Source organism: Rana temporaria, chromosome 10 (assembly GCF_905171775.1).
Source record: "Rana temporaria chromosome 10, aRanTem1.1, whole genome shotgun sequence".
In the NCBI taxonomy this organism is placed as follows: domain Eukaryota; kingdom Metazoa; phylum Chordata; class Amphibia; order Anura; family Ranidae; genus Rana; species Rana temporaria.
Genome location: NC_053498.1, coordinates 53,613,715 through 53,639,957, shown reverse-complemented (window position 1 = coordinate 53,639,957; position 26,243 = coordinate 53,613,715). Strand labels below are relative to the sequence as shown.

The 26,243-nt window shown below is 43.1% G+C and overlaps 1 protein-coding gene across 1 annotated transcript in view; it reads left to right on the top strand.

The window, feature by feature from the left end:
- EPS8L1 (EPS8 like 1) overlaps window positions 1-26,243 on the top strand; it is a 234,433-nt gene that overhangs the window by 56,695 nt on the left and 151,495 nt on the right. Inside the window, exons 2-3 of the mRNA XM_040327622.1 lie at window positions 14,600-14,644; window positions 19,263-19,303. Coding sequence (XP_040183556.1) covers window positions 14,628-14,644; window positions 19,263-19,303 — 58 coding nt within the window. The 5' untranslated portion in view covers window positions 14,600-14,627. The remainder of the gene's footprint in view (window positions 1-14,599; window positions 14,645-19,262; window positions 19,304-26,243) is intronic.

The window sequence follows — 26,243 nt, the reverse complement described above, 5'->3', positions numbered from 1 at the left end:
CGCTCCCGTGCGCGCGTGCACGAGCGGGCGCCGCGGCGTGCACTCTCTGAGTGTTTTTGGCGCCAGACAGGCTATTTAGGCTGGCCTCTTCTTGGACTCAGGTGCTGTCCGTTCTATAGCGTTTGGCTAACCTACCTCAGTAACCTGTATCCTGTTTCCTGTACCGTTGACCCGACCCGGCTTGCCTTTGATACCCCTGCTCTCCGCCTGCACCGACCCGGCTTGTTTTGGACCCTGCTTTCGCCTGCTGATTCTGCTACTCTGCTGCCAGCCCAATACCGACCCAGCCTGCCCTGTGACCTCGCTTCCGGTTTCCGCCTGTGTTCCAGACGTATCCGATAGTGCATGACCCGGCTTGACCACTTCCTCTACCCGCTGACAGCTGCCTGGGACTACCACCTGCACCTGTGCCTCTCCGCTACCTGCTCAGCAACTCCAACTCAGCGACTCACCAGCGATCCTGCAAGGCACTCGTGCGACTTTGTACTTTGGAGTCTCCTGTCCACTTTACCAGGAGCTCGGAGTCAGAGCTGCAAGGGAGGCCGTCTTCCGCACATCAGGCTCTTACCGTCAGGGGCGTGACAGCTTCCCACAATTAGCCTCAATCTAATGTTAAAAATTTGTTTTTCGGGTGAACCCCCGCTTTAAGAACAAATGTTGTTCACAGGATATTCTTCTCATCAAGAATATTTGATGCTAGACTGAATAGTCTCTCACTCTCTGTACTGGTGCTTGGGGCAAATGAATATCTGCATGCAATCTATGCAAGCAAAGGAAAACATTTGTTGATGCGCCAGTACTCAAGGGGATTGTCGCTTTTGGCGATAGGCTGTTCAGCTAATGCTATGGAGGGGGTGTGAGTGAATAATTGTATAGCGCTACAAATGCGAACTAAATCGCCTCAAGGCACTTATTTCCATCCAGTGTGTTACTGATCCTTCAGAAGAGGTGGGTCTTACGTTTTTTCCTGAAGGCCCAATGGTTTTCTTCCATGTGGATGTTTGTGGGAAGAGCGTTCCATAGCCGTGGTCCTTGGACTGCGAATCTTCGTTCTCCCTTTGTTTTGTAGTGGGACTTGGGGATGTGGAGGAGGTTTTGGTTAGTTGATCGGAGAGTGCGATTGGGGGTGTAGTGTTTTATTTTCTCACATAGGTATTGAGGAGCCTTACCTTGTGTGCATTTGTGGGTGAGGGAGAGGGTCTTGAATGTGATCTGATCCTTTATAGTTAGCCAATGTAGGGTCCTCAGGGATGAGGTGATTGATAACAGGGAAAAAAAACCTGGGAACCAATCTGGCTGCTGTTTTCTGGGTGACTTGAAGGTGCGAAATCTGGTATTTAGGTAGTCCTAAGTCGAGAATTGATCATTGTTCCGACTACTACTGCTGTATCCTTTTCCGGGATGAAGCGGATAAATCTACGCAGTAGGCGGAGAAGATAGTGGGATCCGCTGACTACTGATCCTATTTGTGCATCCATCGACATCTCTGAGTCAAAGGTGATTCCGAGGCTTTTGACTTTGGTGCTTGGGGTGACGATCTGTCCAAGGATGTTGGGTGGTGTCCACGAGGTCCTAGCTTTGGACTTTTGGTTTGCGTGGAGGAGAAGTTCTGTTTTGGATCCATTAAGTTTGAGGGAGCTCTCCAATCATCGATCAATGCGAGACATTTTTCTAATCCGTGATATTGGTCGTTTTTTTGGTGATGCGAAAGTAAAGTTGGGTGTCATCAGCGTAGGAGTGGTAGCACAGGTCCTGTTCGCTGGTGATTTTGAGGAGTGGGCGAAGTGTGTTCCTCTTCACTTGTATGCAACCGTTTCTTCTCACTTACCTCTGTGCTACACCATGAAACTCCTTCACCAGATGCTTCCACCACTTCCATTTGTGCCTGTATCCTCATTTCCCGTGCACGTTGCTTTTTCTCCACATTAAAATAATGCTCTTTAAATTGAGGATCTAGAACTGTTGCAATGCAGTACAGAGGTTTGGACTCAGTGTCTTGAAACCGGTTGGTAACGGCCTCCAGTAGAGTGGTTTTAGCCGTTTTTACACCATGGTCTGTTTCTACCTCTTTTTCTAGCAGACGCTTCAGTGCATCAATCAAGGGAATAACTTCAGCAATGGAAGCATTGGTTGAGCTTATTTCTTTTGTTAACGGTTCAAATGGAGGTAGACGAGACAAACTATTTTTAACTATTAACATCCACTGATGTGTGCTCAGTGTTGCTGGCAGCTCGTAAGCAATCCTTCATTCACAGCCAATTGCAGTGTGTGTGCCATACACGGTATGCTTCTAAGTTCACTGTCCTCCATTGCCTTTGCCATGTTTACGCGCATTATGTCGGACAATCAAATGCACTTTAGACTTCTTAATGTGCCAAGTGTCAAGCATGGTTTTAAAGCGTTAGATATGTGATCCAACAAATTCACGTGCGTTAAGTAGGATGTTTTGCAATTGAAATTTGTCATCTATCCACTATGCTGTCAGGCTAAGTATGCTCGTTGGACTGACAGCTGAACTCCAAATGTCAGTAATTAAAATGATTGCTATGATGTCGGTAGTCATGAGCTCATGAATGTGTTTTCTAATACTGCAAAACAATTCAGGTAGACAGGTATCTGAAAAGTAACGTTTGCTTGGTAGTAAGTAACGTGACTCAATATGTTGCATGAGCCTATGTTGCATGAGCCTATGGAATCAAACGTCCTCCACAACAGAGAATGGCTGGTCATCTAATGCAATAAATTATAGATAAAATTATTGAATGGCACGAGCTTTGGGACTGTCACTTGCAACTTTTTTAACCTTTTCAAAGACTGTGGCCACAGATGGTGTTAAGCATGAGGCACTTTTTGGAAGTGGCACTGTTTTCTTGTATTCTGAATGCTGAACTGGATGATGTGTTTTCAGGTGGTGTATCAAACCGGCTGTCGAAAAATGCTTTGGCACTGTACCTCCTCTTGAAATTTCTGCTGGGCAAAGACCGCAGATTGCAAATTTGGGGTCTTTATTAGAAACTTGAAAATATTTCCACACTGCAGACATGGTCCACCTTTGCTGGTAGTGCACAATAATAGCATAGCATGATCTATAGTGGGAGTGAAATCTGAGGGGAAACAAAAAAAGGGCAAAGTGAATTTAAAAGCAAACCCCAGGCAGCTTTAAAAAAATAATAAATCTAACCAATCTTCTTCTTTTTTTTTTTTTTTTGCGGTGAAGCTCTTGCCATGCAAGGTAGTTATGTTTGCACTGCAGTACATCTCACTTACACCAAAAACATTTTTTTATATAATTGAACTGATTAAATATGATTTGAAATGGAATGGATTGCAATTGCATGCTATTATTTTTTTGAGCTATTCTGTAGTATTATACTATAAAATTCATGTGCTTGTTGTCATTGAATTTGTCACTTTATCAGTGTAGTATAAGTTATACTACACTGACATGACAGCAAGCGCATACATTTTGTTTAAAAAATTCATGCGCTTGCTGTCATGTCAGTGTAGTATAACTTATACTGCGCTGATAAAGTGACAAATTCAATGACAACAAGCGCATGAATTTTATAGTATAATACTACAGAATAGCTCAAAAAAAATTAAATAGCATGCAATTGCAATCCATTCCATTTCAAATCAAATTTATTCACTTCAATTACATACAATCTTTTTGGTACAAGTCAGATGTACTGCAGTGCAGACATTTTAAATACTAGCATTGCATGGAAAGAGTGCTGGCTTGTTGATACCAAAGGCCAAGTAGTAAGTAAGTAATGCATGTTGTTTGACTGCTATAGACAGAAAGATCATCATTTCAGTTTCAGTACTATAATAAAATAAATGATACTACTAGTTGGATTGTTTGCCATTTGTCAGTTTAAGTAAGGTAAAAGCAGCAATGCTCACTAGCGAATAGTAGTAATGGTAGCCATCCAGGAGCATACCTCCCAACTTTCTGAGATGGGAATGAGGGACACCTATCAGCAAAAGTATGCAGGCACAGGACACACCCCACAGCCACACCCCCTTAAAGGAGAATTGTACAAAAAAAAACAAGATTGGTTAAACCCACAAGTGCTTTTTTACCACTACTTTTCCATTATATTGGCTTTTGAAATTTACAAATGCAGCAATTTAGAGATCAGATGAAAGGTTTAGTGCTGTAAAACACTTTTTGAAAGATAAAAAGTGCATTTTATATACATCTATATAGATCAGACCAAAATGAGGGACAAATGAGGAGGAATGAGGGACAAAGGAACATTGCTACAAATCAGGGACAGTCCCTCGAAATCAGGGACAGTTGGGAGCTTTGCAGGAGGGACATTCCCCACTCTTGTAATTGTGTATGCTATGTGCAGCCATCTATGAAGCCGTCTCTTGGGTCTCAGCATCATCTCTCGGGGCCCAGCAGCGTCTCACAACCACGAGGAGCGTCCTCTGGGAAGATGCTTTCAACTCCAGCGTCTCAGCAGTGAACTTGCATACCCGAGTGCCGCGTCTTAACCACGAGGAACGATGGACGCCGCCCACACAACATGTGATGTCACCCGCTGGTTCTCCCACCGCTACTGCGCATGCACGATTTTCGGCGCCATTATCGGCAAGATTTCTCTTACGGCAAATTGCCGAAAAGGCAATTTTCGGCTGATATGTTTCGGCAGTTGAAATTTCAGTGCATTCCTATGTGGTATGTTTGTCTCCTGTAGACAGGGAGAGGCCAGGAGCGGCGGCGAGGGACCCGAAAAGAGAAGGATCAGGGCTGCTCTGTGCAAAAACACTGCACAGAGCAGGTAAGCATAGCATGTTATTTAAAAAAAAAAAAACAAGACTTTAGTATCACTACAATTGAAAACTCTATCATTAAATAATAATATATTTGTTCTTATATACATAGAGTTGTACCAACTTAATAAATCTAGTGAGAACTGCTGACACCTAACACATCCCCATATGTTCAACCTTATTAATTAAAATAGTGTGTCACGCAATTAAATAAACCATCCTAATTACATTCTTAATTGGTGAATCAAATCCCATGTGTACTATTCATTCGATTGATTGCTCTCAAACAGGATAGTCCATAGATGGATTAAACTATGGCCGGTCTCTACGGAACTGGCTCAATTATAATCCATCTATGGCCAGCTTTAGATGTACATATTATTCTGATGTGGCTGCTAAGTGTATCTTTAGCCAAAATAAAAAGTGCCTTGAAAATGTATTCATACCCCTTAAAGAGAACCCTTGTAAAAATAAAAAATACACCCTGTAAGACAAAGGCATATGGAGCTAGCTCATTATGTATTACTTACCTCCGATCGAAGCCCCACAGAGGTCCACGTCTCCCCCTCTGGCAGCCGACATGTTGTCCCGGAGTTTTTTCCGGGTATCACGGCTCCGGCGCTGTGATTGACTGGAGCCGCGGTGACGTCACGGTAACTGCACGCCGACTGAAGCAATGGCACATAGGTGTCATTGCTTTAGTTTGTCCCAGTGCGCATGTGCCAATGATATCGACACATGCAGGGGACAGGGGATATCTCCTAAACCGTGCAGGTTTAGGAGATATCCTTGGTAGCTACATCATACCTCCCAACTGTCCCTGATTTCAAAGGGACTGTCCCTGATTTGGAGCAATGTCCCTCTGTCCCTCATTCTCCTCATTTGTCCCTCATTTTGGTCTGATCTATACAGATGTATATAAAATGCACGTTTTATCTATCAAAAAGTGTTTCCCAGTGCTAAACATTTCATCCAATTTCTAAATTGCTGTATTTGTAAATTCCAAAAGCCAATATAAAGGAATATTGGTGGTAAAAAAAGCACTTGTGGGTTTAACCAATCTTATTTTTTTTGTACAATTCTCCTTTAAGGGGCGTGGCAAGGGGTGTGTCCTATGCCTACATACTTTTGCTGATAGGTGTCCCTTATTCCCATCTCAGAAAGTTGGGAGGTATGGCTACATGTAAGCCTTAAAGTGGAGTTCCGGACACAATTTCACTTTTTAAATATAAATACCCCTGTAATACACAAGCTTAATGTATTGTAGTAAAGTTAGTCTGTAAACTAAGGTCCGTTTTGTTAGGTTGTTACAGCATTTAGATACTTTATAAAATAGAAATTGACTGGGGCCATCTTAAGTGTGGGCATCATGAAGCCAGACTGTATGACTTCCTGGATTTCAGCCTTGCAGATCTCGCACATGCTCAGTGCTGCACAAGCAGGGTAATAGGTTTCAGATCAGGTTTCAATAGCAACGGGAGTGTCAGAGGAAGTTACCGCCTCTTATCTATGCAAACCTCTCCTCCCCTCCTCCTTCCAGGAACCAGTAAATATACTAAATAATTTGTTCCTGTGCAGATATATCTACATAACAAGATTATATATATATATATACAGGGCTTTTTTTCAGCGGGAACGCAGTTCCGGCACCTCCTGGACTGACTATATGTAACGGCAAGGGGTGCTGGGGTGTGCTGCAGGGTATTGATGCTCACTGCTGGGGATCTATTTGTGCAGGGAGGTCTATTGTTGCTGGGGAGGTCTATTGTTGCTGGTGGGGGGCCTATTGTTGCTGGGGAGGGTCTTATGTAGCTGGGGGCTCAGTTGCTGTAAGAGGTCTACTGTTGGGAGAGGGGCCTATTGTTGATGGCAGCCAGAGAGTCTATTAATGCTGGCTGTGCGGAGATCTATGATGCTGCCGGGAGTCTATTGTTGCTGGGGGGAGATTTTGTTGTGGTTGGTCCATTGTTGTTAGGGGGATCTACTGTTGCTGGCTACAGGGGATCTATTTTACAGTTTTTCTTGATATCATTACCAAATTCCATACAAATCTCTTAGCACCACAAAATGATACTTGGCTATATATTGTCTAAAAGGGGCGGTACTGGGAGGTGGGTAGGGGTGGAGAAAAGGGGTGACTTCGAAAGGGGGAGTTCCTGCACCTATTGTCTGAGAAAAAAAGCCCTGTATGTGTGTAATATATATATATATATATATATATATATATATATATATATATATATATATATATATATATATATATATATATATATATATATATATAATCTTGTTATATATGTAGTGTGTATACATATACTATACATGTGCACTGTCAATAAATTCATTTTGTTTAGTTCCGTTTCGCATTAGCCGTTTATTTTGTGCACGAAACTCAATTCGGATTCATACGAAATACGAATTTTCGTTAGATTCGTTCACTTTTCATAACAATTACCAACATTCGTTATGATGAATTTAAAAATCTGGACGCTTAAAGGGGACTAATAGTATCTGCTGTGCTCATTATGAGGGGTTCCCACCATCCCTGTGCTGTGCTTATTATGAGGGGTTCCCACCATCCCTGTGCTGTGCTCATTATGAGGGGTTCTCACCATCCCTGTGCTGTGCTGAGTTCCCGGGTACTGGCTGGTGTCACTGGGTGGCACTGGCAGGCACTGATTGGTACTGGCTGGTGTCACTGGCAGGTGTCACTGGTTGGTACTGGCTGGTGTCACTGGTTGGCACTGGCAGTTTCACACTGAGCCAATTTGTCTGCTTCAGTTACACTATATGTAACTGAATGCAGAGACCAGCTGTCAGCGTGATGTCGGGGGTGGGCGGGACCCGGGGGCGGGGCCATGCAGATATCAAACATCAGCCAATGATTGGGCTGCTTAAGAAAGTGGGCGTGGCTACATGCACGTAGCGGCCCGCCCAGATCCCATACCATTGGCTCAGCTGGTGTTGGTGTTTTCAGCTGCTGTGCTGGTCCCGCCCCCCGCCCACCCCCGACATCGAGCTGATTCCTCTGCAATTCTGCAATGAGGCATAGCGGTCCGTGTATGACGCCGAGGCAGCTGCCGCCGCGCCGGGAATGAAAATGGGAATCCAATATAACTGTGAGTTTAAAAAAAAAATAGATATATGCCAAAACGTCATAAGGGGACAGACCTACAGGGGATGAAGCTATGTTGTGAAAGAGGGTGGAACTCCGCTTTAATATAGGCTTACCTGTAGCATAAAGTTGGGGAAAAAAGGGTTTACAACCACTTTTAAAGTATCCACATTTTGTCATGTTATAACCAAAAATGTAAATGTATTTTTTGGGGATTTTACGTGATGGCCAAGACAAAGTGGCACATAATTCTGAAGTGGTTGGAAAATGATAAGTGGTTTTCAATTTTTGAAAAGTATGGTGTGCATTTGTATTCAGCTCCCCTGAGTCAATACTTTGTAGAACCACCTTTCACTGCAATTACAGCTGCAAGTCTTTTTGGGTATGTCTCTACCAGCTTTGCACACCTAGAGAGTGAAATTTCTGCCCATTCTGCGTGGCAAAATATCTCAAGCTCTGTCAGATTGGACGTAGAGCGTCTGTGAACGGCAGTTTTCAAGTCTTGCCACAGATTCTCAGTTGTATTTAGGTCTGGACCATTCTAATACATGAATATGCTTTAATCTAAACCATTCCACTGAAGCTCTGGCTGTATGTTTAGAGTCATTGTCCTGCTGAAAGGTGAACCTCTGCCCCAGTCTCAAGTCTTTTGCAGACTCTTAACAGGTATTTTTTTAAGATTTCCCTGTATTTGGCACCTTTCATATATTCCCATCAACGCTGAACAGCTCCCATGTCCCTATTGAAGAAAAGCATCCCCATAACATGATGCTGCCACCATCATGTTTCACAGTGGGGATGGTGTGTTCAGGGTGATGTGCAGTGTTTATTTTTCGCCACACATAGCGTTTTGCTTTTAGGCCAAAAAGTTTGGTCTTATCTGACCTGAGCACCTTCTTCCACATGTTTGCTGTGTCACCCACATGGCTTCTCGTAAACGGCAAATAAGACTTCTTATGGCTTTCTTTTAACAATGGCTTTCTTGTTGCCACTCCTCTATAAGGGCCAGATTTGTGGAGTGCATGACTAATAGTTGTCCTGTGGACAGATTGTTCCACCTGCGCTGTGGATCTCTGCAGCTCCTCTAGAGTTACTATGATTAATGCTCTCCTTGCCTGGCCTTTCAGTTTAGGTGGACGGCCATGTCATGTGCCATACTCTTTCCATTTTTGGATGATGGATTGAACAGTGTTCCGTGAGATGTTCAAAGCGTGAGATATTTTTTTATAACCTAACCCTGCTTTAAACTTCTCCAAAACTTTATCCCTGACCTGTCTGGTGTGTTCCTTGGCCTTCATGATGCTGTTTGTGCACTAAGATTCTCTAACAAACCTCTGAGGGCTTCACAGAACAGTTGTATTTATACTTAGATTAAATTAATCACAGGTGGACTCTATTTACCCCCCCCCCCACAGTGCCCACAGCTTATAAATCTTCTTTTTTCATTAAAATACTGCAGCTATATACCTTTTCCTGTATACCATTGTTACATGATAAACTGCACAGTTTCTCCAGTTTTGGGAGTTCAGGAAGGAGGAGATTTCCACTACAGCCTGTATACACGCCCACACACGTGATATCATTATGTGACAAGTAAATGTTCTCTCCAGCATAAAAGACACAACTGAACATGTGCAGGTCGGTTACCATGCCTGTGTTATCTGGCCTTCCACAGATAGACACTGCAGGAGGGTGCATACAGAATAAAACATCCTTTTTACACAATGCAGAGGATTAACCCCTTAAGTTCCACAGTGAGTATAACAAGTATGCTATGCTGCATATACAGACTGATTTTACTGTGGTGGGTTTAGTAACACTTTAAGTTACTTCTTAAGGCAATTGGTTCCACTAGATTTTAGTTAGGGCTATCAGAGTAAAGGGGGCTGAATACAAATGCATGCCACACTTTTTGGATATTTATTTGTAAAAAATTTAGAAATACATTTATAATTTTTCTTCCACTTCACAATTATGTGCCATTTTGTGTTGGTCTATCACATAAAATCCCAATAAAATACATTTACCTTTTTGGTTGCAACGTGACAAAATGTGGAAAATTTCAAGGGGTGTGAATACTTTTTCAAAGCACTGTAAGCAGACACCTAAAGTGTATTTCAGATATTAGTTTAGTTAAAGTTGAGAACAGTTTTTGGGAGATTGCCTGTGGCTCTATCAAAAAAAAAATCTTAATTCCTTGTCATGGCAAAAACATTAAGGGAACCAGAAAGACCCTTTTCACACTGAGCCGCCCATAGGCTATGGGTGGATTTGCGGCGCATTTCGGCCGCTAGCGGGTGTATTGGAAACCAGCAATAGATGACATGTCCAACAAAGTATACAACGAATAATACAATAATCATACACCCTAGGAATCCCCTCAAAATAACAGGTTATTCTGTTCATTAAGGGTTCAATATATAATATTAAGGGTTCCAATATATATATATATATATATATATATATTCACATACCCTCTTTTTCATGCATCTATATACCTATATCCTAGGTCATTGCTTCCATCATGCTCTTTAGCACAGGGGGTCGGCAACACGAAGATCACGGGCTACTTGTCAACCAGGGTTAGGTGACAGGTTAACCGGGAGCAGGTCTGCGCCACTGACCCCCGCCTCCTACTGCTAGCTGCCGGCCCTCTCCTGTCCTCTTTTTGCCCTCAGCCTCCTCTGCTGAGCCTTCTATCCTCCTATCTCTCTCTTCTCCAGTCTCCTCTGTCGCTGTCATCAGTGAACAGCGGAGTGCGAGAGCCAGCACAGCTCAGGATGTAGGGCAAGGAGAAGAGCTGGCCAAATTAACTTTTCTAGTTAACCTGCAGGTGATTGGTTGCTAGGTCCTAAGCAACCAATCACCAGCTTGTTAATATGAAAAGTCACTTGGCCAGCTCCTGTGCTGTCTCATGGTCTCATATGCTCACAGGTAGGATACAATGGGAGGGAAGGGGGAGGAAGAGGACGCAACTGTGTGTGTGTGTGTGGGGGGGGGGTGATGTGAAGGGGCAGTGGACACTGTTATGGGCAGTGCCACCCCCATAGCAGTGTCCTCTACCACCCTTCACATCACCCCCCCCCCCAATCCCTGCATTCTGAGTGTCACACACTCCTGATGCCTGCATTCTGAGCATAATGCACTCCTGATGCCTGCATTCTGAGCGTAATGCACTCCTGATCCCTGCAGTTGGAGCGCAATGCACTCCTGATCTCTGTATTCTGAGCGTAATGCACTCCTGAACCCTGCATTCTGAGTGTAATGCTCATCTGATCCCTGTATTCTGAGCGCAATGCACTCCTGAACCCTGCATTCTGAGTGTAATGCTCATCTGATCCCTGTATTCTGAGCTCAATGCACTCCTGATCCCTGCAGTCTGAGTGTAATGCTCATCTGATCCCTGTATTCTGAGCGTAATGCACTTCTGAACCCTGCATTCTGAGCGCAACACATTTCTGATCCCTGCATTTTGGGTGTAACACACTCCTGATCCCTGCATTCTGAGTGTAATGCACTCCTGATCCCTGCATTCTGAGCACAACGCACTCCTTAAACTTGCATTCTGGGTGCAAAACACTCCTGAACCCTGCATTCTGAGCGCGACACATTTTGGGGTTAACAATGTGTCCACACATGTGAGAAATTAACCTTTATTTGCCATTTTAACCTGTGTGTGCTACCTTCTGTTTCTGTACCAAGGCCAAACATCTCAGGGTATTTAAACTTTTTATCAGGGCCATTTGGGTGATTTCTGTTATGATTATGCTTTAAAAAAGATCCAAAAAGCGATGTGATAATAAATGGCTTTATGTGATCATTACCCTTAAATAAAATACTTTTTTTTTTACATGATCAGTCATATTTTTAATATTAATGCCCAAATTTCTGAAACATTTGAGCTCAACTGTATATATGTTCTTCAAGCACTCTTTATATATTTGCAAACCTACCAGTCTTACCGATGCCCTATAACTTACTACATTAAATAGTAGGTAGGGGAAAACTGGAACCGCTATTAGCTTTTAATCTGTCCAGTTTCCAGTGAAGAGTTCCACTTCCTGCTGCACAGAAAAGTACACTGCTCAAAAAGTTTAAGGGGCTGTAAAGGTTTGTCTTTTATTCTCTAAATTGGTTCCTTTAACCTAGTGCATTGTTGGTTCACTTACCTTTTCTTTCGATTTCCCTTCTAAATGTTTTTTACTTTGTTTGAATTTCTTAATTCCTGTTTCTCCTCAGTAAGCTTTCCACCATCATCCGAGCGGTGGAAAGTCATTTAGAACAGCTTACTGAACACCTTACTGAGGAGGAACAGGAAGTGAGAAATTCAGACAAAGAAAACAAAGAAAAAAAATATTTAGAAGGCAAATTGAAAGAAAAGGTAAGTGAACCAACAATGTACTAGCATAAACTAACCTATTTAGAAAATAAAAATACCAACCTTTACAACCCCTTTAAGGAACACATTTGAATCAGAACTCCTGAGATATTGATCTGGTCAGTTAAGTAGCAGAGGGGGAGGGGTGTATACAAAGGGGGTTGTTAATGAGTTTCAGCTGCTTTGCTGTTAATTGAAATTAACAACAGGTGCACTAGATGGGCAACAATGAGATGACCTCCAAAACAGGAATGTTTTTTCAGGTGGAGGTGTCTGACATTTTTTCCCTACTCATCTTTTCTGACTGTTTTTCACTAGTTTTGCATTTGGTTAGGGTCAGTGTCACTACTGGCAGCACAAAGCGATACTTGGACCCTATAAAGTTTGCACAGGCAGTCCAACTCCTCCAGCATGGCACATCCAGGGCTGCTGTTAGAAATCACGGGGCCCCGTACAGCCTACCTGACAGGGCCCCCCCAAAATATATCAAAACAATATTTTCACAAACAAAATACACTAAAATCATTATTAGCGGACACAAACATAACAGAGAACCTGTGTGAATTGGCCCTTTTTAAAATAGTTTTTAGAAATCTTTAAACTTTTTTTTTATATAATTTTTTAAAGAAAGTTCAAATATATTAAAATGTATTTTATTTTATAATTTGTTATTTTATACGAGACCGGTAAGCCAGCAGTGCCGTGGGGGGGGGGGGCAGCACAGTGAAAGGGGGCACAGAGGGTGGATCAAAAGAAGGCAGAACAGGAAGGGGGATCGGTGCAGGGGAAGAAATTCTGTAATTGCCCCTCCATCTGATCACAATGATTCCCTTTGCTGTCAGGGCCCCCCTGTTTGCCTGGGCCCCCTACAGGAGGGCTGGTGGTCCCCCCCTATCAGCGGCCCTGGGCACATCAATATGTGTCATTGCCAAAAGGTTTGCAGTGTCTCCCAGCACAGTCTCAAGGGCATGGAGGAGATTCCAGGAGACAGGCAGTTACTCTAGGAAAGCTGAACAGAGCCATAGAAGGTCCTTAACCCATCAGCAGGATCGGTATCTGCTCCTTTGTACAAGGAGGAACAGGATGAGCACTGCCAGAGCCCTACAAAATGACCAGCAGGCCACTGGTGTGAATGTCTCTGACCAAACAATCAGAAACAGACTTCATGGGGGTGGCCTGAGGGCCAGACATCCTCTAGTGTGCTCTGTTCTCACTGCCGGACACTGTGGAGCTTAATTGGCATTTTCCATTGAACACCAGAATTGGCAGGTCCGCCACTGGTGCCCCATGCTTTTCACATGAGAGCAGGTTCACTCTGAGCATATGTGACAGACCTAAAAGGGTCTGGAGAAGCCGCAGAGAACTTTATGCTGCCTGTAACTTCATTCAGCATGACCGGTTTGGTGGTGGGTCAGAGATGATCTGGGGAGGCATATCCATGAAGGGACGCACAGACCTCTACAGGCTACAAAATGGCATCCTGACTGCTATTATGTATCAAAATGAAATCCTTGGACCCATTGTCAGACCCTACGCTGGTGCAGTGGGTCCTGGGTTTCTCTTGGTGCACGACAATGCCCGACCTCATGTGGTGAGAGCATGCAGCCAGTTCCTGGAGGATGAAGAAATTGATACCATTGAATCGCCCCCACGCTCACCTGACCTAAATCCAAAGGAACACCTCTGGGTCCATCCGGTGCCACCAGGTTGCACCTAAGTCTGTTCAGGAGTTCAGTGATGCTCTGGTCTGCTCTGAAATATACCTGGACACCATCAGTCGTCTCATTAGGAGCATGCCCTGGTGTTGTCAGGCATGCATACAAGCACTTGGGGGCCATACAAACTACTGAGGACCATTTTGAGTTGTTGCAATGAAATTTCAGCAAAATAAATTAGCTTGCTGCATAATTTTTTCACTTCGATTTTTAGGGCTTCTTTTAATTCAGCCCTCTGTAGGTGGATAATTTTCATTTCCATCAAATAATGTGCCATCCTTTCATTCCTAACACATTACCCAGTCCATATCAGTATAGATATCTAGCATGAGATTTTTGCCCGTTGAGATCTGATATGTTTTCAAAGTGTTTATAAAAAATGTTTGAGCAATGTATATTTCTTGGAAAAACAGTGAACAAAAATCTCCCCAAGGGTTCACAGACAGCAAAAACATTGCTCACCCTATCCAAAGCACACGTAATAAACGTAATGACAATACCAATATGTTAAAAGCACAAGTGAATGATAGTTCCCCTTTAACTTCTAAAACAAAAAAAGGCATCAGGCAGTAACATACAAATCACCTGTTTTTTTATACTCCACAGGAAGAAGAGAAGTAGGAAGACAATAAAGATGAGCGGATCACCACGGTATGTAGCATGAGCTCTATATGATAAACCAACCCTTTTTAAGCTTTCACTTTTTTACCCTGGAGGAACCCTAAAATAATTGTTGTGTATCAGGGAACCCCTGCTAAAAAATTAACAGTTCGTATTACATTTGCGTGAGTACATTGTAGATTTTATATTAAAACAAAAAAATAAAAATAATGAGTACCTAGAGTATTTGATATTTGAGGTGAATCATTTAACACCTTCCTGCTTTATATGGCAAAATAGTTTTCAGTAATAATCATGAAATTAAAATAAAACTAATGGTACTGGCCATAAAAATAAAAAAAACACAGTGAAAATTGTAGTGTGCCCTTACATTGATGTTCAGTGAAGAAATATCACCTTACTTCAGTGGACAGTGGAGAAGTGTCCCCTTATATTGGTAGGCAGTAGAAAAGGACCCTTTTACATTAGTATTATTTGGGGAAACCCCCCCCCCCCCACCCTGCACATTAGTGGTCAGTGGAAAAATACCCATGTACATTAGTGGTCAGTGGATGAAGTGATCTTTATATTTATAGTCAGAAACAGAAGGGTCATTATGTCACTTCTGACATTGTATTCTGTCGTCAGAGAATTTTCGGATGGTGAGTACACTCTCCACTTACGATTTGAGACTAGCATCCAACAAAAAACTGACAGAAATTCTTCCAATAATCTGACCGCTTTAGGCCCCTTTCACACGTGCGGACCATATGTACAATTTGTCATCCATCCGTGTGCGGATGAAAAAGGGACATACATTGGTCCCTATGAGATTGCGGGTGTCAGCGGATGAACATCCGCTGACACCCGATCTCGTCCGTCTCCGCAAAGATCCGATTTTGCAGCGGAAGAAAACCCTATTTTTTCTTCCGTCTGCAGAGCGGATCGGATAAACACGGACATACGGTCCGTGTTCATCCGATCTCCCCATAGGGGAGAGCGGAGAAAAGACAGGGCGGTCCCTGCACATTGTGCGGGGACCGCCCTGTCATCCGCCAGCTCAGCGGGGATCAACGGAGCGATCCCCGCTGAGCATACGGAGGCGGATCATTACTGATCCGGCCCGTGTGAAAGGGGCCTTAGAGTGTTTATAAGTAAGGAGCAAATTTGTCTTCTTATAACCTAAAGTACTCACGCTATGATTCAAATAGTAATAATAGCACAAGTGTGCAACCTTTGAAGAAGTCACATGTCTATTATGAGATAATGGGTAAGGGTGGAACCAATGACGTTATCACATTGAAAGTGAGCAGACACCATGCTGAGTAGGGCGGTTCACAATCTCTAGGGTTCTTAAGAGCACATATACATGTCTTTACCATAGTGCAGCAGATTAGTGTGTGTAATGTTATTGGTTTTAACGGAAAAGGTTTTATTTTCTCTGGTCTAATTTGATGGCAGCGCCCCATTTGCTGTATTGTGATGCAGGAGGTCTTAGAAAATCAGTCTATTGCTGCGTGTGCCTTAAAGTGATTGTAAAGGACCATTTATTTAATTTTTTTAAATAACAAACATGTCATACTTACCTCCACTGTGCAGCTCATTTTGCACAGAGTGTCCCCGAATGCCGTTTTCTGGGGTCCCCTGGTGGCTGTCTCGGCACCTCGCTGCATCAGATAATCCCCTCTGGGAATTACTCTCCCAAGGAAATTCCCTTTGCGAGCGTGCTCCCGAGTCCTGCATTCGGTGTCCATAGCTGCCGAATGCAGGACTCGGCCCTGCCCCCGGCGCCCGTGTCATTGCATTTTATTGACAGCAGCGGGAGTCAACGGGTGTCATTTAAATGAACAGCCGAGAACCCCGGGCAAAGACCCAGTGTGTTCTCGATGTGGGACTTTCCAGGGCTCAGGTAAGTAAAACAGGGGGGCTGGGGGGGCCTGAAATAGTCAGATGTTTTTTCACCTTAATGCATAGGATACATTTAGGTGAAAAAAACGGAGGGTTAACAACCCCTTTTAAAGTGATTGTAAAGTCTTGTTTTAAAAATAAAATAAAAATAACAAACATGGTATACTTACATCTTCTGTGCAGTTGGTTTTGCACAGAGCAGCCTGGATCCTCCTCTTCTTGGGTTCTTCTTCGCTGCTCCTGGCCCCTCCCTCCTGTCGAGTGCCCCCACAGCATGCAGCTTGCTATGGGGGCACCCAAGCCAAAGCACAGCTACGTGTGTCTATTCAGACACGGAGCCCAGACCCGCCCCCCTCTCTCCCCTGATTGGCTAACTGACTTTGATTGACAATCCTGGGAGCCAATGGCGCTGCTGCTGTGTCTCAGCCAATCAGGAGGTGAGTCAAGGATGACTAAGACACAGATGCTGGAGAAAGATGGGGCTCAGGTAAGTAATAAGGGGGTGCTGGGGAGACTGCTACACACAGAATGTTTTAAGATAAAAAACCTTCTGCCTTTACAACTCCTTTAATGCTTCCCAACTTCCCCCAGGGACACCTCCCGTCAAGTATACAAGTAACTGTATCCACATTGTTCTTAAAGTGTTACCAAACCAACAACAGTAAAATCAGTCTGTGTTTTCAGTAAAGCATGCTTGTTATACTCACTGTGGAACCTAAGGGGTTAATCCTCTGCATTATGTAAAAAGGCTGTTTGATCCTGGCCCCTCTGATCCACTCTTTCTTCCACCATTTCCAATATATCTCCTGATAGTTACAGAGCTAGGGGAGGAGCTGCACATGCTCAGTTTAGTGTTTATTGCTAGAGTTATTTCTTGTTTTCTTGGGAGAGTGCATGTGATCAACACAGGGCCAATTAGCACTGTGGGTCAGGTATCCTGCAGCCTGATCGCGGGAGAATGAAAACTCCTCCTACAAGCTTTAATCAGACATTGATAGAAGTCACAAGACTGCTCTAACTGCTGATAAGAAAAGGTATTTAGCTGTTTATATTTACTAAAATAATTGCGAGACAAGATATAGTGAATGCAGGGTCCTGGGTTTAGAAATACTTTAACCTCCCTGGCGGTATGATTCTGTCAGGAATTACGTACCAAAAGCGGTACAATTATTTGCAAGGAAATTTGGCGTTTTATACTGTAGGCCTGCAATTCTTAGAAATAACTAATTTAAATCTGACCAAACAAGAGTCTAGTAGGCATCCCGGGTATGATTTTTTTTTAAAAACAAAATTCTAAATTATAATATAATAAATAATTATAAATAATTATAACAAATAATAATATAATTATAATAAAAATTATTCAATAATGTAATCAACTCAAAAATCACTGAAATTTGCTCAGTTGCAGAATTGTCGCTGTCATTACTTTTATTTTTTTTATGCCGAATTTCCACACAAATCGCTATCGCTCAATTCTGCAAGTGATTATAATTTATTATCGCTGTTTTCTAGCTGCTCTAAAACCATTTTTGACATAAAGGGACACTTTTGGTTGCTATGGACAATCTACAGTTTGCAGGCAGAAAGAACAGTTTTTATTATATAAAAGTACATGTAGGACACTGGGCAGACCACTAGGGACAAGGGGGGTGTGTATTTTTTACATACAGTACTGTAATCTATAAGATTACAGTATACTGTATGTAATGTGTTTGTTTACTTTTTTGAATTTGGCTCCGTTCTCCGCCCCCGTGCGTCGTAACGTGCGGGAACGGAGATCGGCGGCACACGGGGATACTGTAAATCGAGCGAGAACCTGCTCGCTCACACAGCGGGGATGCATCGCTGGATCCAGGGACAAGGTAAGTAAACCAAGCCTGTGGATTCAGCGAGAAGGTAAGCCACGCCACTGCATGCTCTGCACATCTACCCCGAGCGTGACTCGGGGATACCGATAATAGCATGGAAAAACCACCCCGAGTTACGCTCGGGGATACCGCCAAGGAGGTTAAAGGGACACTAAGGTACATAGGATGCATTATGGTGAAAAAACATCCGACAATACCGGCCGCCCCAGCCCCCCTGTTTTACTTACCTGAGCTCGTTTACCTGCAGCGCTCGCCCCCGACGTCCTCTTCGTCGCTCAGCCTGGTCGTTGATTGGCTAGAGTGGATGGATTGAAATCAGCGTGGCCATTGGCTTGCACTGCTGTCAATCACATCCAATGACACGGTGTGCTGGGCCCGAGTGGTACAGTGAGCGGCTATAGCCGCCGGCTGTATCACAGGAGCGCGCCCGCAAGAACTTACCATCATGCAAGCTTGATTGCATGAAGGTGGAAAGTTCTTGCAGGCAGGACCAGAGACAGTTGCCGAGGGACCCCAGAAGACGTGGACCGGGTCACTCTGTGCAAAACGAGCTGCAAAGTGGAGGTAAGTATGGTATGTTTGTTATGTAAATAAAAAAAATTCTCTTTACAAACCCTTTAAGGTTACACTGTTCTTCCAATTCCCTTTCTCTTGTCCCCATACGATCGTCTAATAGACATGGCATTGTTCTGCTCACTCTGAAAGGGGATTAAATATGCAAAGATTTTATTAAAAAAATGTTACTTGACTAATGATAATTGACTTGATCACTGTAACATATGTTTTATAGACTATAGTAATAATTGGAAAGTATTTGCATACTATAATTGCGCTGTTTTGCATACTATATTTTTATTTTCTTGACTTTTTTATTCTTGTTGTTATTTCAGCATGAATGGAATATCAAAGCCCAATGCCAAATCCATATATGGTAAGTCAGATAGACATTTTGAAAAATGACAGCTCAATTTACTATGCCTGGAAACAGTAGAGTGAACATGTGCCTAGTAATTATTATTTTTTTTAATAAACTGTTATCCACAAGTAAGCTTGTAGGCATGTAGCAGTCCAGTAATTTGGAGTGGTATCAAACCCAAACCTGTAATATATTACCAAATTATTAAATGCAGTGGTTGCATTTGTTTGTTTTAGGCTTTTTTCCCTCTGTTTTTACCTGATGATCAGGCCAGTAACAAACAATCTGTATTAAGCCTCGTACACACGATCGGATTTCCATTAGACAAATCCGTGGAATTTTGTGCGAAGGGCGTTGGCCGTAAACTTGTAGGCTGCCCTATGTGTGATTGTCGCACTAAAGAAGCTCAGGAACCACATTTTAGCCCTGAATTAGGAGCGATTTTACACTCACATTTTGCAGCAATTTTCATGCATTTTGTTTTGATGAATGGCACTCAAAAGGCAGGATGCGTGTTTTGCCACAATTTCTAATCTCGCCCAGAATTGCCTAGTACACACGTATGGGTTTCCCGCCGGGAAAACTGAGAACCTGCTCGGTTACTTTTTCCTCCTACACACGGTCAGGAAACCAGGCCATGTGTATGCTCCAACACAGTTTTTTCCTATAGGAAAACCGACGGCTTAAAAAACGCCAGGAATCCTGGCGGGAAAAAAGAGAGCTGGTTATCTTTTCTTTTTCCAGCAGTTTTCCTGTCGGGAAAACTGCGATGGAATATACACGGCCGGAATTCCGGGCCAAAAGCTCTCATGGCAGTTTCCCCGTCGGGAAACCCGCACGTGTGTACGAGGCATTAGGGAACGCTGACAAGTCTGTGTAAGAAGAGAGACTGTTTATTTTTATTTAGGCATTGGTACATGCCCCCTATGGCAGTGCCCGGTTTCCTGTGCCCTTTTGTTTTACAATAGCTTTTTTGGTAGCTGGCAAATGTCCAGAATTTAAAAACAAGGTCCAGCTCCTTAGGGCCAGATTCACATACATTTGCGGCGGCGTAACGTATGTCATTTACGTTACACCGCCGCAAGTTTTCAGCGCAAGTGCTTGATTCACAAAGCACTTGTCTGTAAACTTGCGGCGGCGTAGCGTAAAGCTGTCTGGCGCAAGCCCGCCTAATTCAAATGGGGCGTGTATCATTTAAATTAGGCGCGTTCCCACGCCGAACGTACTGCGCATGCTCCGTTTTAAAATTTCGCACCGTGCTTTGCGCAAAATGACGTCGCACCGACGTAATTTTTTAAACGCGACGTGCGTTACGTCCTTTCCTATTCCTGGACGTCTTACGGAAAAAAATAATAATTTAAAATTCGACGCGGGAACGACGGCCATACTTTAACATGGCCTGTCTATTTTTACACCACCTAAATAGCAGTCGCAACTTTACGACGGGAAAAGCCGACTAGCGACGACGTAAGAGAATGCGATGACCGCGCGTACCGAAGGCGTATGAAGCCGTACGCCTGTTGGATCTTAGCCAAATGCCGTTGTATCTTTGTTTGAGAATTCAAAATAAAGATATGACGCGGCAAATTTGAAAGTACGCCGGAGTATCAGCAGATACTCCGGCGTACTTTTTCTGTGAATCTGGCCCTTAGATTTCAGTAGGATAGCTAAGAAGTTTGCAAACTAGTACAAAACAGTTTTTTAACTAAACCTAGGCAGCTTCACTCATTCCTACTAACCACTATATCAGGTTCTGTCTGGCTGCAGATATTTCTGGCTAGTCAAGGTACAGTCTTTTGGTAGATCCACTATTTGGTTAATTAGGCAGAGCCTAACATAGACTGTTGTTTATTTACTAAAGCAGGCAAGTGCAAAATCAGGCTCACTTCTACTTAGAACCCAATCAGCTTCTAACCTCAGCTTGTTCAATTAATCTTTGGTAAATCAAATCTGCAAGCTGATTGGTTTCTATTCAAACGTGAGCCCGATTTTGAACTCTCCAGTTTTAGTAAATAAACCCCAAGGTGACAGAATTACCCAATATAGCTGTCTGGAAACCTTTTATACAAGTCATGAAAAGGCATACTACGACAATACCAACATGCAGGTGCTTTTCAGTACAGCTCAGAAATGGTCTGTTCTTTTGACCACCATCCTGTGACTACAGGTACTTTTACATCGATGACAATGTCCTCACTTATGTAGATGTTAATGACAATGTGAGCTACAAATTATCACTTGATTAGAGGATCCTCTACAGGTTAAACCAGCCTGTCAGGTATTACCTTGTGTAATTAAAATAAACAGTATGGTTATTTATGGAAAGTGGCAACACCTGCCATTGTCATCATTATACATTGTTATTAGAAATTTAAAGCTAATGAAATGGTAAAAAAAAATATTTGAGGATACAGTCCCTGTACCTATAATTATTGTTGGATTGTTTTAATTGGCTCAGCACAGCTGTTGTTGACTTCATATGATCAGTGTGTTTTTGTGCTTTAATGATGTGGGTAATCTGTATAGGCTATTTACATAGTTTAGTGCATTTGTGCAATTCTTCACTGAATAGTAACATCATTTCACTCTTTGGCTATGGTTCACTATGTCATAGTGCCATGTTTTTGCAGTTAGTACCTACATCTGAGGAACTGGTAGAGACTATGATATTTTCATGGTGTACTGCGAGGGAGTGGCATATTATGTGATTCTTCTTTTGATAAGGGCTCCATTCAGGGTCATTTAAAGCGGAAGGTCTCACGAAAAAAAATTATATTAAAAGCCAGTAGCTACAAATACTGAAACTGAAAGGTGCCAAATGTGACACCGGAGGGGGGGAGGGTTCAGAAAAGTGGAGGTTCACTTTTTGTGTGGACCTCCGCTAGGGTTGCCAACTCATCCCTTTAAAACAGAACACATATGAATTACACAGGTTCTGAGGCTAATTTAATGCAAATAAGGCACCAAGTGAGTTTAATTACCTCCTTAATCAGCCACAGAACCTGTGTAATTAATATGTGTTCTGTTTTAAAGGGATGAGTTGGCAACCCTAACCTCCGCTTTAAGGCTCGCCATTTCCTAATACAGGACAATTTTATGGGTCACTTGGTAAATGCACCAACAAGAGTTAATGCAGACCTGATCGGGAATACGGGACAACTTGGGAAACAGCAATCACTGATTAATTACATTCAGTATAAATCACAGATATAAGAAGCACAAGGGTAATACAAGTACACTTAATTTTCGAAAGAGCCAACTTCCCTAAACTGCGCTCTATGTACATGATATTAAAGGGTCACTAAAGGGAAAAAATTTTTTTGCTGAAATGACTGTTTATTGGGTATAGAGACATAAAAGTTAACTGATTCCTTTTAAAAATGATTAAAAATTGAATTTAATCTATCATATAATGTGCCTCTAGTTCACTTTCGGTTTTAAAAGGTACATACATGAAGTTCCGGGTGAGAGGTGAGTCGGGAAGACTCACAGAACAAAAACAAACAAATCCAGGGCAGTGTTTTGTTTTTAAAATGAATCTGATTGGTTCTGAGGAGTTTTAGACACACAGTAATGACAGCTTAGACCACCGTGAAAATCTCCCAGTATGATGGTTATAAGGAAACAGGCAACCAGGAAGTGTGGAGATCACAGCAGAATTACAGCTACTTCAAAGCAAAAACGAACAATGAGGACATGAAACCAGTACTGAAGTAAGGTAAAGGAAGCTTTTTAGCTAAAAAAAAAAATTCCTTTAGTGACCCTTTAAATGGAATACAATCCTAGAAACAAGGAACACTGAGGGAAAATGGGAGTGCTTTACAGTGCTGTTAAAAAAAGGTTTTGGCCAGTGCATTCCAATGGGCAATACATTTAAAAGACCCAAGAATAAACCTGGGTGGTTAAACTCTAATGCAGGGGTGGCCACTCATGCAGGGCGCACGGGCACCACCCCAACCATTCGTCTGGCCCCCTAATCTGAACGTGGGGCTCTGAACACATGGATTTCAATGTTTTTTTGTTTGTTTTTTGAAGCACATGATTAGAGCCTGAGGCTCGAATTGGCTAATGTCTTCCTGTTTCTCCTCCCGGTTTGCCCTAACACATGATCCTAAGGCAACCAGTAGACGGGTCCTACTCACCCTACACATGGGGACTACTTTCTCATGAATGCGCTCACTAATGCCCAGAACCAAGCGGGCCAGGTTTATGTGAGCCATACACCTTGTGCAGCTGTCTAACAACTTGACGATTCTTACTGTGAAATTCTCTGTCCCATAGCACTGCCACATGCTGTTTCCCAGAAGGTAGAATTTAAAGGAAGACTCCGCTGAGATAGTGTCCTGCCCCACCAGTCCAGCTTTCCCTTTGCCGCTCTCCTCTGTGCACTAAGCGCAAACCTTATGTGTGCACTAGTTAACTCCTTATTCTCCCATACCCACAACTAGGTCCATGGGGTCTCTGAGACACAGATTTGTGTCTCTGAGACACCGACCGCTAGAGAGGTAGCCAGAGCACCAACCACCTTGCTACCAGAGGACCCGTCACCCATGCCTGATACCACTTTCCCCCTGTCTGACTGATATTACATACCCTCCAGTTAATGGTTACTAGGGATGAGCCGAACACCCCCCCGTTCGGTTCGCACCAGAACCGTCGAACGGAGCGAACGTTCGCGTGAACTTTTAGAACCCCATTGAAGTCTATGGGACTCGAACGTTCAAATTCAAAAATGCTCATTTTAAAGGCTAATATGCAAGTTATTGACGTAAAACGGGTTTGAGAACCCGGGTCTTGACCCAGGGAACATGTATCAATGGAAAACAAAGTTTTAAAAACTGTTGTTTTTTTCTGGAGCAGTGATTTTAATGATGCTTAAAGTAAAAAAATAAATTGAAAAATTCCTTTAAATATACGTACCTGCTGGGTGTTACTATAAGAAAAAAGTAATTTAAAACTGCTTGCGGCTTTAATGTGATGTCTGGTCCCTGCAATATGGATGAAAATCATTGAGAAAAATAGCATGGGTTCCCCCCCTCCCTCCAAGTCATTACCAGCCCGTTTGGCCCTATATAATTTGAACAGCAGTATACAGGCGGTGCAAACAAGACAGGGACTGTAGGTTTGTTGTTAAGTAGAATCTGTTTGTAATTTTGAACTGGTACTTTTTTAAAGTGTAACTCCAGCCCAAAAATCTACTTTTTAAGCTTTTTGGAAAACATAGAGCAGTGAGTGCGCAGTGAGGTAGGGTGGTACTGTAGTGACGTTGTACAAAACAGCCATGCTATTATCAGCTATCACTGCTGTGGTTTTTGATGCCCCTCGGCATCCTGACTGTGTTTTTAAAGGTTCAACTTCACATCTATGCGATGCATCAGAGTATGTGCCTTGCTGCAGAACAGCCTATTAATTTGAGAATGAACTGCCTGCCACCCCTCAATAGCACCAAAGTGCATGGGCCTTTTTTTAATTTAATTGCATGGTGCTTCTGTTAGCATGCATTTTTATTTTTGTTATTTTTTTTTTACACACACATTGGGCCGGATTCACAAAGAGTTACGCCGGCGTATCAGTAGATACGCCAACGTAACTCGGAATCTAAGCCCGTCGTAAGTTTAAGTGTATGCTCAAACTGAGATACACTTAAACCTAGCTAAGATACGATGGCCTGCGCCGTCGTATCTTAGGGTGCAATTTTTCCGCTGGCCGCTATGTGGCGCTTCCGTTGATTTCGGCGTAGAATATGTAAATTACTAGATACGCCGATTCACGAATGTACGCTTGCCAGTCGCAGTAAAGATACGCCGTTTCTGTAAGAGATAAACATGCCCCCTAGGTGGCGTAACAATGCGCTCCCCTACCTGAATCCGGCCCATTATATATATGTGTGTATGTGTGTGTAAATAAATAAAAAAATCACAAAAATGCATGCTAACAAAAGCACCATGCGTTTTTTTGAGAATCATGATCTTCATTCTAAGATTCTTCTTGATTCTCATTTTTCCCAGAATCGTGCAGCTCTACTGCTTTTAGGAATTAATATGAGAAACACCAGCAAATCCATTGACGTAGCTTTAGGTGCACACTGTACAGAGGACACAGACAGTACACCACGTTAAAATACTGCAGCTAGCAGTTTTTTGCGCGCTGTGATTGGCCAAGCATGCGGGTCATAGTGCATGCTTGGCCAGTCATCAGCCAGCCAGTGAATTATGGGCCGAGACACGCCACTCAAATTTGGCGCGAACGGCCCAAAACATTCGTAATTCGACGATGATCGAACAGACAATGTTAGAGTTGAATGTGAGTTCGACTCGGATACGAAGCTCATCCCTAATGGTTACTCATAGCAACTACTTGCTTTCCACCAACTCTTTTGCCGAGTTAGCCCTTTATGATGACATTCTGTTCCTTCCTCTTCACCCCCCTGTACACTTACAGTAAGGTGACCAGATTTTTTAAATGAAATCCGGGACATATCTTTTTTTTTACTAGTAATGGCAGAAATCAGCGACTCTCTGCCCGTCGCCCCCCTCCTCACAGCCTGTCAAGTCTTACTCTCCGGGCCCTGGCTACTACTGGGCGGGGAGCGGAGGAAGATCACTCCGGGGAAGGGAAGGAGATAAGCAGGCAGGCGGCTGGCCGGGACTTGAGCCAAGGCAGAAGAACATGTGATTGGAGCTGAATGGGCATGCACCCGAAAACTGAAGAAATATTCCCTCCACTCCGACCAGCACATGATCATCAGAAAGGGGCACAGATAATGGGGAAAAATACACCCCCCTATGCTAGTAGGAGCGGTTGGGGGGTGTAATTCAGATTTTTTTTTTTATTCTGCACTGACTGTCTTTGAAATTGCCCCAGCCCTTGTTCAAATCCAAACCGGGGACAGACTTGATCCGGGGACAGTGTCCTCAATCTGGGGATGTCTGGTCACCCTAACTTACAGGACTGT